The sequence below is a fragment of the Pseudorasbora parva genome, chromosome 24, assembly GCF_024679245.1.
Source record: "Pseudorasbora parva isolate DD20220531a chromosome 24, ASM2467924v1, whole genome shotgun sequence".
NCBI classification, from domain to species: domain Eukaryota; kingdom Metazoa; phylum Chordata; class Actinopteri; order Cypriniformes; family Gobionidae; genus Pseudorasbora; species Pseudorasbora parva.
Window position 1 is genome coordinate 30,853,493 of NC_090195.1, and position 12,031 is coordinate 30,865,523.

The window sequence follows — 12,031 nt, forward strand, 5'->3', positions numbered from 1 at the left end:
CTTATTTTTTTTGACTGACAGCGATGTCTGCAATGGAAAAAGTCCCATTTGAGCTTGAAGGATGGAAGAGGGACAGGAGACAACCATTTCCTCTCCATCTCCAATGTCTGACATTGGTGACAGTGTTATTAATAAATCTTTGGGGGAGGCCAATTAGAGTTGTCACGATTTGCCTCTGCGTGATGGGAGGATAGCGTGAAATAACTGACCACTGAGCTTGAGATGTGCCACTCAGATAGGAGGAGCATTAATGTTGAGTGGGTGTATGTTGGGGGTGGTGGTCTTAACAAGCACATACTGTGGAAATACAGACATGAGACATGTTTTCATCAGTGGGGGGTGGATTGTGTTTGTACATGCTGATGTGTGTGTAAGTGTCAGGCGAATTTGACTAGTCTTGTTCGTGCAGTTCAGTAATAGGGCAATCGTCTGCAGTTCACGCAGTGTGGCTCACACTCTGAAACTGTGATTTCTTATCCACTTCATCAGGTAGGAACCTTTCTGATTTATATATGAATAGAATAATATTTCAATGTCATTTCTAACATGCTATATTCACTAAAAGCTTACCCTGCTTATTGAGAATTGAGTTTGGATTCTAAACTGAAAAAATAGAATCATCAAAATTCTCGAACATGCAGCACAGATCTGAAATCGTATGCAGTATTTTTTAGCCAGTTCTAAAATTGTGTATATTTGTAATACTAGAATGCAAAAATCACTATTATTATTACTGCTTATATAATAGTTTGCCCCTTACTTTTAAAATGTATTCATTGATACAAAAAAACATTAAAATGGAAGTGCCAATCTCTTTCTGCAACAGACATGAATGACAGACATGGTAAAATGACCATGGACCATGGAGTTGGACCCTTCGAATTGGGCCAGTTCACAACCACTTAAAAAACCTTACAAACAGACTAGCAACACCTTAGAAACCACCCAAAACATCCTAATAACCCCATGGCAATGCACTAAAAACTTCTCAGAATGGCAAGCAGCATGGCACTGAGTTTTGCATGAGCAAACACCAATCATATTTTCATTTTAAAGTAATTTCGTCTGTTTAACATCAGCAACTGTGTTCAGTTTTAAGAAAAGGATTCCTTTGGCATTTGTCAAAAGTATGGGTTTATGCAGAAACATGAGTTTTATTTTAGTGCAAGCCTGTTATGACAGTCATAGCACTTTGTTTAGTATGGTGTGTTGTTCCCATTATGCTGCACATACAGTAAAATGCCATGGCTCATTTAATGAAACCGCCATTAACACACACATTTACCTTGCTATTTAAATGAGGACATAGTCAAATGTGTTGCCATTCCAGTCATGTACACAGAATAGTACAAAATGCCTCTACTGTGAAACTTAAAATCTACTTCTTTACTGTATCAATAAACGCATGAATAAAAAATAGATCAGGAAAATGTGTAGTGTACACTGTGAGTAATAAGAGCATGCTTAGTATAAAGAGACAAATGAAAAGGGACAGGTGACTGTGTAGTGCAAAAAAACAAAAAAACACTTGTTATAAAAAACACAAACAAGTGACTACATTTTTTTCAGTAGAGTTATATGATAGTATATTAATAAGCATTATCGCCTGGTAGGCATACTAATAGTACCAGAGCCATTTTTAACAACCATTCTATAGGTGACCTGAATTCATGTATTTTTAATGCGAGCTGGAGACTGGCTCCTTTACAATCCCGTCCCTATCTCTCTCACATCGTTTCCTGTCTGCTCTGGAAGTCCCATCTTTCTGTTAAAAGTCCAATGGTTGTAGCCAAATATGCCCACTTTACTAAATCGTAGGCAAAAAAATCTGTAGGTTAAAAGTTTAAACAGTAGATGAAAAGTATGTGGATTACCTACTACTTCTACTGAGATTCTGAAGTGTGCATGAGGCCATGGGAGATGATTTTAGAATGAGAGTGAAGTGAAGCAACCTATGCTGACAAACTATTTCAAATATATTGGTCTTTTCCCATTCAAGTTAATAGGATCTTTGCATCTTTTCAAGATGGCCGCCGACTGAACCTACTTCGGCTGCGTCCGAAATCACTCTCTCTTAAGTAGGTACTTATTTTGAAGGATTAGGGTACACATTGTACAGCTGGTGTACACTATTTCAACATTACCTGATGTGTTACTAACATTTTTAGACTTTTATTAACATGACTTACCATTTACAAAGCAGCAAATAATAAAAAGTTTTGCCCAAAAAAGCATGCCTTAAACCCGACGCTAATGGGTAGATTGCACTGGTCATTATGGAAATGATCTGGCGCGTCTGTGTTCTTTAATTTGTGTGTCATCAGTAGATCACTCGCAGAACTGTCCACTCCCATTGGCGCGTTTATAGAATTGCGTTCTAATGCTAATTTGCGTTGTTTAGCAAAGCTGGCCCTATAGCTAAAGGAATTGTTCATGGTTAGTTAATGTTAACTAATGCATTAACTTATTAAAGGGGACATGAACTGGCTTTTTTTTAATCATTTTATATTTTTGTCTGAGGTCAACTTATGACATTCGCATGTTTTTTTACATTCAAAAACGCAATAGGCTATTTTCTACACTGGTTTTGAACCTCTCTCAAGAAATGGGCGTGCCGCACTTAAGACTAAGTAAACACTGATTGGATAAGATTTGCATATTTAATGAGCAAATCCAAATCCATTGTCAACCTGTGTGTTGTTTACAAACCACTCCGCAGTGAATTGAAGCAAACAAATGTGCGCACATGAGCTGGAAGTTCATTAAAAGTAAAGTTCAACCACTTACTATCTTCCACAACCAGGTTTACTAATGATACAAAATAACTAATACAACCCTAATGTAAAGTGTTACCAAACTTTACACAGTCCAATTTTTAAGAAACAATCATAAAAGTGCAGGCATTTTCAGTGGCCTTTTATTTCATTAACAAGTGCAGTTTATTTTTTATATGGCTTTAACATAATAATAATAATAATAATAATAATAATAATAATAATGTGTTAATATGACGGCAGCCATATTGCGCCAGAACGCCAGAATGGGGAGGGGACAGTGGGCAATTTAGATTTTTTGGAGATTTTTCGTGACCACAGAGAGTCAGGACCTCGGTTTAACATCTCATCCGGCATATTACAGTACAATTAGTATGTTAGAAACACATCAAACTAAATGTATTTTAAAGCGTGATGAAAGTTTGAATATGACTTAACATGCACTTAAAACTTTTAACTTGACTTTACACAGTGAACTTTTAAAGAAATGGTCATAAAAGTGCAGGCAACTCTTTTTAATTACACATAAGTGCTATCTATCTGTATCTATATAGATTAAATATAACTTTTAATATTACACTACAAGTACACATTCAATACAATTAAGTTAACTTCTTTTTCACAAGGGTTCAATGTCAATTTTTGGGTGCCCTCCTCCTCAAAGGATCCATGCCATGCTACCTTTGAATTTGGCAGCATAATTAATTTTCAGAACAGCCTCAGGAACACATACTGCCTTAACATGCTCCCTCTGCAGGCAATGCTTTCGAACAGAGTGATTGTGTAATATCTCGTTGTTAAAAACGTTAACATCTTGAGCTCAGACAAACTGCAATGTTTTATGGAGCTGGAATCTTAAGGCTGACTAATATTTGTTGTCCACAACACCCATGGTGGCAGCTTGCATCTATCCGATGAGAACTTAAACACGATAACAGAAGCTAAATTGCTGCATTGGGCTTTCGTTTGTGCTCTGCTAAACAAAATGTCAGACAGATGTCCGTGTCATTCCATCTGCTGTTAATCCAAACAGCCGTTTGCCTTAAAAGCCCAGTCAACAGAAATATATAAAGCTCATCTCTGCTGTCCCAGCGGGTAAGGACAGATAATTGTTTTTTTAGTGGCCACACCTGTGCTGGTGAGATACATTTCCTCGTGGTACCTCTCCTAAGTGAGAGAAGAGTAGATTTAGTGAATATTTAACTAGATCAGTGATTTTAGTGGCCAGTCTAACACTCTGCCAGATGGTGGTGCTCACGCTGCACTTCTGATTAAACAGAGTTCCTGATAGATAGTTGTGCTGTTAGGGCAAGGAAGTTGAATCCCATGATGAAAAACTTTCCCAAAATATGGTCGTAAATGTGTTTATACACCAATCAGGCATGACATGACCATTGACAAGGTGAAGTCACAGCACCTGTTAGTGGACAGCAAGAGAACATTTTGTCCTCAAAGTTGATGTGTTAGAAGCAGGAAAAATGGGCAAGCTTAAAGATTTGTGTGAGTTTGACAAGGGCCAAATTGTGATGGTTAGATGACTAGATCAGAGCATCTCCAAAACTGCAGCTCTTGTGGGCTGTTGCAGTGGTCAGTATCTATCAAAAGTGCTCCAAGGAAGGAACAGTGGGGAACCGGCGACAGGGTCATGGGCGGTCAAGGCTCATTGATGCACATGGGGAGTGAAGGATGGCCCATGTTGTCTGATCAAACAGACGACGAGTTACTGTAACTCATATTGCTCAAGAAGTTAATGTTTTTTTTCTGATAGAAAGGTGTCAGAATACACATTGCATCACAGTTTGTTATGTATGGGGCTGCATAGCTGCAGACCAGTCAGGGTGCCCATGCTGACCCCTGTCCACCACTGAAAGCTCCAACAGTGGGCATCAGAACTGGACCACGGAGCAATGGAAGAAGGTGACCTGGTATAATGAATCACGTTTTCTTTTACATCACGTGTATGGCCGGGAGCGTGTGCTTCGCTTACCTGGGGAACACATGGCACCAGGATGCACTATGGGAAGAAGGCGAGCCGGCGGAGGCAGTGTAATGCTTTGGGCAATGTTCTGCTGGGAAACCTTGGGTCCTGCCATCCATGGATGTTACTTTGACACGAACCACCTAGCTAAGCATTGTTGCAGATCATGTACACCCTTTCATGGAAACGGTATTCCTTGGTGGCTGTGGCCTCTTTCAGCTGGGTAATGTGTCCTGCCACAAAGCAAAAACGGTTTAAGAATGGTTTGAGGAGCACAACGTCTGACGTGTTGATTTGGCCTCCAAATTCCCAGAATTCAATCCAATCGAGCATCATTGTGATGTTCTGAACCAACAAGTCCGATCCATAGAAGCCCCACCTCGGAACTTACGGGACCTAAAGGATCTTCTGCTAATATCTTGGAGCCAGATACCACAGCACACCTTCAGGGGTCTAGTGGAGTCCATGCCTCAATGGGTTAGGGCTGTTTTGGCAGGAATAGGGGGACCAACACAATATTAATATCATAATGTAATGCCTGATCAGTATATATATCATTTTTCTTTTTCTATAGATAGGGGTTTTGACTTGATGTGTGCCAATTTTGGTGCTATTACCAGGGATTTTAAGGTTTGGTTGCTATAGGTGACCTTGTTTTAGAACCTTCAGAAAACTTTGACTCTTGGGGCTTTAGCACTATTCAATTTGAAGCGATGCTACATTCATTGTGATTCATTTTATGTGGTAAAAAAAAAAAGTGACAGCAAAAAGTCCAGCTAAACATTTTCCTAGTATGCCTACTCGAATCAGTTATGGTGAACAAAAAAAAAAAAAAAAAAAAACACCATTGCTTTCCTTTTCGCTAAACAGCACTTCAGAGTAAATGTCATTTTTAATGGCATTGGAAAACTAATGTAACGATAATTTCTGCCTTCTACAGTCTCCATTCAAAATTTCCATTTGCTGTCCATTTAATGTATTTACTGGCTGGGAGGAACAATTAAGAGTAACCATTATCTAGCTTAAGAGTAATTCACTTGGTGCTGTGTTCCTGTTTTGTGCTTTTGTGTTGTGGGTATTTCATTGAATCCAGAGAAACAGCATGAGAACACAACGCATGCACAACTAAAAGTGGACTAGTCTTACGCATTTGGTTTCTGTGTTCCCTGTACAGTCAACTTACAGTCACCTACTGTTACACTAATTTAAAAAAGAAAACAGGACTAAATCAAATGGTGACATGTGCGGAACTGCTTTATTGCAGCAGGCCTGAGGAGGAGAAATACAGGGGTGATATTTCATTATCCTGTTACCCTTGGCACCCTTACGTTGTGCTCCTTGTTTAGCAATGAACGCCACATCTGTAACTGATATGGCTGGTGCTTTGACAGAAGAATGCACGCTTTTTTAAAATGTCTCGCCTGTGAAACCAAAGAAACACGTTCACTTGACATATAAATGAAACGGGTCTAAAATGTGAGGTGTGTAAATGAAGATTTGTATGCATGCATACAAACGGATGAAACGGGATAGAGAATTGTAAACAGCGTGAGCACAGTTTTAAGAGTTGTATTTATTTATGAATTATTAAACATAAAAAAATTGTTTTATGCACTGTTTTTTATGCTTCATATGTATTTTTTTTAAGTATGAATTACCAATGAACATGTTGTTATACACGCAACATATATGATGTTGTAGATTTCATTTTTTTAAAGTATATATTCATCATGTCATAAATAATCTTGTAGTTTTTGGACTATGGTTGATGAACATTCCCAGAAAGCTCTAGTTTACGCTAAGATCTTAAACAATAGAGCCAAACAAGAGAAAGTAAGTTTATAAAGTTTATAAATGCAATAAATTATCTCTTAATTGTGATTCAACTTAAAAATCAATCATGTGTGGTTGAAAGAACAGAAAGTTTCTAAATTCAGCTTTTTGCACAAGCCGGGTTTTTGCTTTAAGATTTAAACTGAAACCAGTTAGAAGAAAAAAACCTTTAGTGTGCCCTCTTGTGGCAAACAGTGGCATATTACCTTAAATTAATTTAAGTATGTAGAAAGCATTTCATTATTAGATTTTTGGACATTTATAAACATGTTCTGAATAGATAATTTTTTCATCATTCTATCTTGGTAACAGCACGCTCATTTTATAACAGCAAACAGGTTTGATTTTCTCACAGGGTCTTTCCACAGCCTAGACCCCTGGTGACCTGTTTATTTAGGTGTGTACTGATTAGAAATTCTCATGCTGAGATCCTTTCAGCACAGTGTGTATGGAACATAACAACTCTGCAATGCTCTAATGCACCCCCCCCCCTTCTCTCTCTCTCTCTCTCTCTCTCTCTCTCTCTCTCTCTCTCTCTCTCTCTCTCTCTCTCTCTCTCTCTCTCTCTCTCATCAATTTATTTTGTAGTTAAAAAAGCATGTTTACTTCCATAAGCACAAATAGCTAATACTAGAAGGTAACAGTAACCCTTGATTTTAAAGGAACGTAGTTATCTGTTACTACAAGCAACTGACCTTACTAACTAACTAAACTCTATAAGCGCATGTAGATTTACATTTAAATCATTTAAAATTTGAGTATAAAGAAATTGAAAAAAATTGAAATTTACTGGAACTGAAAGACATTCCTTTGACTGTAACATTGGATGGATGGATGGATGGATGGATGGATGGATGGATGGATGGATGGATGGATGGATGGATGAATGGATGGAACAAGATAGATAGATAGATAGATAGATAGATAGATAGATAGATAGATAGATAGATAGATAGATAGATAGATAGATAGATAGATAGATGGATGGATGGATGGATGGATGGATGGATGGATGGATGGATGGATGGATGGATGGATGGATGGATGGATGGATGGAACAAGATAGATGGATGGATGGATGGATGGAACAAGATAGATGGATGGATGGATAGATAGATAGATAGATAGATAGATAGATAGATAGATAGATAGATAGATAGATAGATAGATAGATAGATAGATAGATAGATAGATAGATAGATAGATAGATAGATAGATAGATAGATAGATAGATAAACACAGCCCAACTCCCCCTTCACACTCATTAACTGAGAGTGTTTTAAAGGGTTTCCAGGTTGTCAGATCAGTGTTATTTCAAAGCATCTGTTTTTGATGGCAGAACTAGCATGATCAGTGAAGACAGTTTTAATGTGCAGAGCTTAATAAGGGGGCGTAGCAGGAGCTCTTGGCCATGCGTCACGGCCGGTGTTTACGGCCTGTGGTAATGATGCCTCTTCCTCTCTTTTATAGGTGTCAGTGAGGCCTTTACACCAAAGCTAGTGTCGCCTACTCAAGACATACCCTGTGGATACCATTTGTTGTCACATAAGCAAGAATTGTGGACCAAAAATGGAGAACAAAACCTCGGGAATGAGTGAGCGCTTCCACGTGAACTGCAATATGTCCGGAAGACACAACTTCATCTTCACCTTCATTCCCGTCGTCTACGGATGCAATTTTATCATTGGGATCATTGGTAATAGCATGGTGGTGGCTGTCATCTACCACTACATGAAGCTTAAAACAGTCGCAAACGTGTTTGTGCTCAATCTAGCTATATCAGACCTTACCTTCCTTATTACGCTGCCATTGTGGGCCGCTTTCACAGCCATGGGTTACCACTGGCCGTTCGGCACCATTCTGTGCAAGGCAAGTGCCGGACTGGTCATCTTCAACCTCTACACTAGTATATTCTTCCTCACCGCTCTTAGCATTGACCGATATTTTGCTATCGTACATCCTGTGCGCTCCAGACGCCAGCGCACACTTCTCTACGCTAACCTCACCTGTGTACTCATATGGCTGTTTGCCTTGCTCCTCAGTGCACCTACGGCACTAAGCAGGGGTGTGTATGACATTGGGAACTCAACATTGTGCGCCATGTGGCATCACAGTGAGCAGATACACTTATTAGTTACTCTTAGCGTGCTAAAAAGCGTTCTAGGATTTCTTGTGCCTTTCCTTGTCATCATCACCTGCTATTGCCTTATCGGTCGGGCACTTCTGGGTTCCAGAGGTCTGTTGAGGAAAAGCGTTCGCTCTCGGGAGGATGAAACACTACGGATGATTGCCGCTACTGTGCTCGCCTTCTTTGTTTGCTGGGCTCCTCACCAAGCTTTCCACTTCATGGAGCTGCTAGCCATGCTTGGCGTGGTGGAAAACTGCCAAACACTGGATGTTATTGACACAGCCATGCCATTTACCATCTGTATCTCCTATTTAAACAGTTGTATAAACCCCATTCTTTATGGATTTGTTGGACACAACTTTCGCAAGAACCTATTGAGGTTGCTAGGCTGTGAGTGTGGACAAACCAGCAGCCACTTAAGCATTAGCTCAAAGATAAACGTCCATTCCCATTGTACCTCTGGACTGCTCAACCCAACAAGCCCCAAGAACAATTCAACATCCACTTCTTAAATGAAAAAGGCATAGCGAAAGTTTTTATTTGTGTTTTGGGATTTTAAGGTACTACAAGATGCAACATTCTTGGATTACCAATGCATTACCAAAGCACAATACTAGATAGTTACTGTATCAGTAACAATTATCAGTACTTAAGAGGGTCATAGACCTCAAATGTCTGTGTCAATACCAAAAATGTGTCATCCTGCAGGTTGCCACGAAAAAAAAGTACACATTAGCAAACTAGAATACTTAGTAGGTCTATGGAAATAGAATATTTTAGTATATTCTTCAGTCAATTGCATGTGATTAATTGTTCCAATTTTAAAATTCAAAGTGCTTTTGAATGTACTGTAAGTGTATTTACGATAAACTTAAATATACTTTAATGTATTTTTTAATGAAACTTGTATGTCATATTGTAATTAAACATAATGAATGTAATACCAAATACTGTATGTCTACACACTGATTAAAATGCAGTAGACCAGAAGGCTAAAAAGTTTATTTATGGTTTAGGATTAAGCCTGAGACGCTAAAGACCACAGCCTCTAGCGCCAGTCGCTAGCGTGATTCTTGAAGCCAGGGGAGTCTTACTGGCCAATGTCTGTCACACTCACCCCCTAAACCCCAGTCCCATCTGGGTCACGGCACCAAATATAAGCGGTCCTACTTGACCTGCTCTAAGCAGGATTCACGTGGGAGGCAGGCACGCCAACTAAAATACTAAAGAGTGGCTTCAGTTGCTAGAAACATTCAGGAATGCAAAAACTCGTTAAGCTATGCATTCATTGAGTGTAACGCTGACTCAATTAATGCGTAATATAATGAGTTTTTGTGCTCTTGAATGTTTCTAGCAACTGAAGCCACTTTAGTAACCTGTGCATGTAAACATCACTCCCTTGGCCTCAAGAGAGCGGCTACAGTCATTAGTAATCAATAGCAATCTAAAGTGTTACCAAAAAAAAAAAAAAAACACACAAAAAGATCACTTCACATTATTGACAAACATGAACTAACCATGAGCAGTACATTTGTTACTGTATTTGTTAATCTTTAATACAAATCCAGCTGTTCATGGTTTGTTAACGATAGATCACAGTGCATTAACTAATGTTAACAAGATTTTAATAAAGTAGTACTAAATGTTGAAATTAACATTAACAATGACAAATAAATGCTTCATAAGTGCAGTTCATTATTAGTTTGTTAACTAATGAACCTTTCTGTAAAGTGTTACAAAAAACAACAACTTTACTTTAATAAAGAAACTTGAATAAGGCAAAATTTAAAAAGGCTTTAAAAGTATTGTTAGTTAATGCTAACTATTGTGTGTGATAGTGTTAGCTAATAGCTACACAACCTTATTTAGGTGTTCCAAGCATTAAACATGCAATGCTTCCATGGAGAGGAAATATCAGGCACTTTTCCAGCTAATCCTAAACTAACTTTTCTTCACAGAATAGAAAGAAAAGCCTTCTTTGTTCTCTTTATACGGAACTTTTTCCTTATGTTGATGATTCTGAAAGTAAGCGCTCTGGTGCTGTTGCTATAGTATCGACGCAACTTTAATGTGCCACTGATTAATAGATAAACCGCACATCTTATTTCAGTGTTGTTAATGTTGTAGTTACGTTTACTTCGTATATTCAGTTAAACGATATTAAGTTACATTTCATCATTGATCAGAACTGTGCCTATGCATTTTCGACACATAGGCCATGTGTCCACCAAAGCATTTTTAGCCAGCTGAAAACGCCTCGCTGTGAGCGCTTGAGAGTGATTTGGCAGGCAGCGTTTTTTTTCTTCGGTTGAGAGTGAGACTCTTGTTATTATACGGAAAACCCACGGAAGTGTTACTAATTTCACAGGTATTTTGTTTCTGTATTGATTCTATATAAAATTGCAGATACAATGTAAAGTATTTGCTCTGGCTCTTGTTTTAAATCATTTCGTTATTAGTCATCTGTTGACAGAATGTGGCGGTTGGTCTGTGTTGTGTTTGTCCCGCCTCTCCTCCACTGTGATTGGACGGCTGGGTGAAAAGTGACAGTGATGAGCGCTGCGTTTTACTCGAAGTTGACCATTCTTCAACTCTCGGCGACCAGTAAAAAACGCTGAGCGCTCAACGCTTGAATACTCGCTCAGCGTCTCGTTGCGCTCCAGGTGTTCTAAATACGCGACACTTCCATTGAAAACAATTGAAAACGCCAGCTGCATGAAAAAACGCTTTGGTGGACACACAGCCTTACAAATGTGTATGCTCCGTCCATGCAATAAATGTGCGTCTTTAATAAGCAGGGTTTTACTTCAATAGCTCAAGTATAACCCATTTCCTTAAAACTTCAGTATTTTATTTAATATAAATGAGCTACGGACGGAGCGCGAGCGCAATCCAGTGAAGGCGGTACAGAGCGCGTGCATGAGCTGTGAGGGCGCGGATGACACAGCTGTCGCAACACAACGTCTCTATTAATTCACGCATGTAGTAGATACAATCAAATGCTTATTTTAGGCACTGAATCATTATTGAATCGTGATTCATCCGATTCTTAGCATTTTAAATCGAGTATCGGCCGAAATTAACGATTCAAAATACATGTTTCAAGATCGATGCGCATCGTCAGGATTTGTAATCGATGCATCGAGAAAACGAGTGAATCGTTACACCCCCTCTAATATAAAGTGACCATATTTGTTAAATTTACCTAATTAGCTAAAATGCTTGAGATTTGAAAGTTTTGTCTCTTTACTGCAACTATAATGTTTCCACACTTTTTTTAGGTAACTTTTGTAAGGTATGTACTATTTTTATGTAATA

General features: G+C 38.7%; 1 protein-coding gene across 1 annotated transcript; it reads left to right on the forward strand.

Moving 5' to 3' along the window:
* Positions 1-345: 345 nt before the first annotated feature.
* On the forward strand, positions 346-9,930 carry agtr1b (angiotensin II receptor, type 1b). The gene is made up of 2 exons (XM_067435004.1): positions 346-489; positions 8,056-9,930. Exon 2 carries the CDS (start codon positions 8,155-8,157, stop codon positions 9,223-9,225), a length of 1,071 nt encoding a protein of 356 aa, XP_067291105.1. The 5' UTR covers positions 346-489; positions 8,056-8,154; the 3' UTR covers positions 9,226-9,930.
* The last annotated feature ends 2,101 nt before the right edge of the window (positions 9,931-12,031 follow it).

What these genes read in the sequence shown, in the direction of transcription:
- agtr1b (XM_067435004.1), top strand. Translation starts at nt 8,155, where the DNA reads ATGGAGAACAAAACCTCGGGAATGAGTGAGCGCTTCCACGTGAACTGC.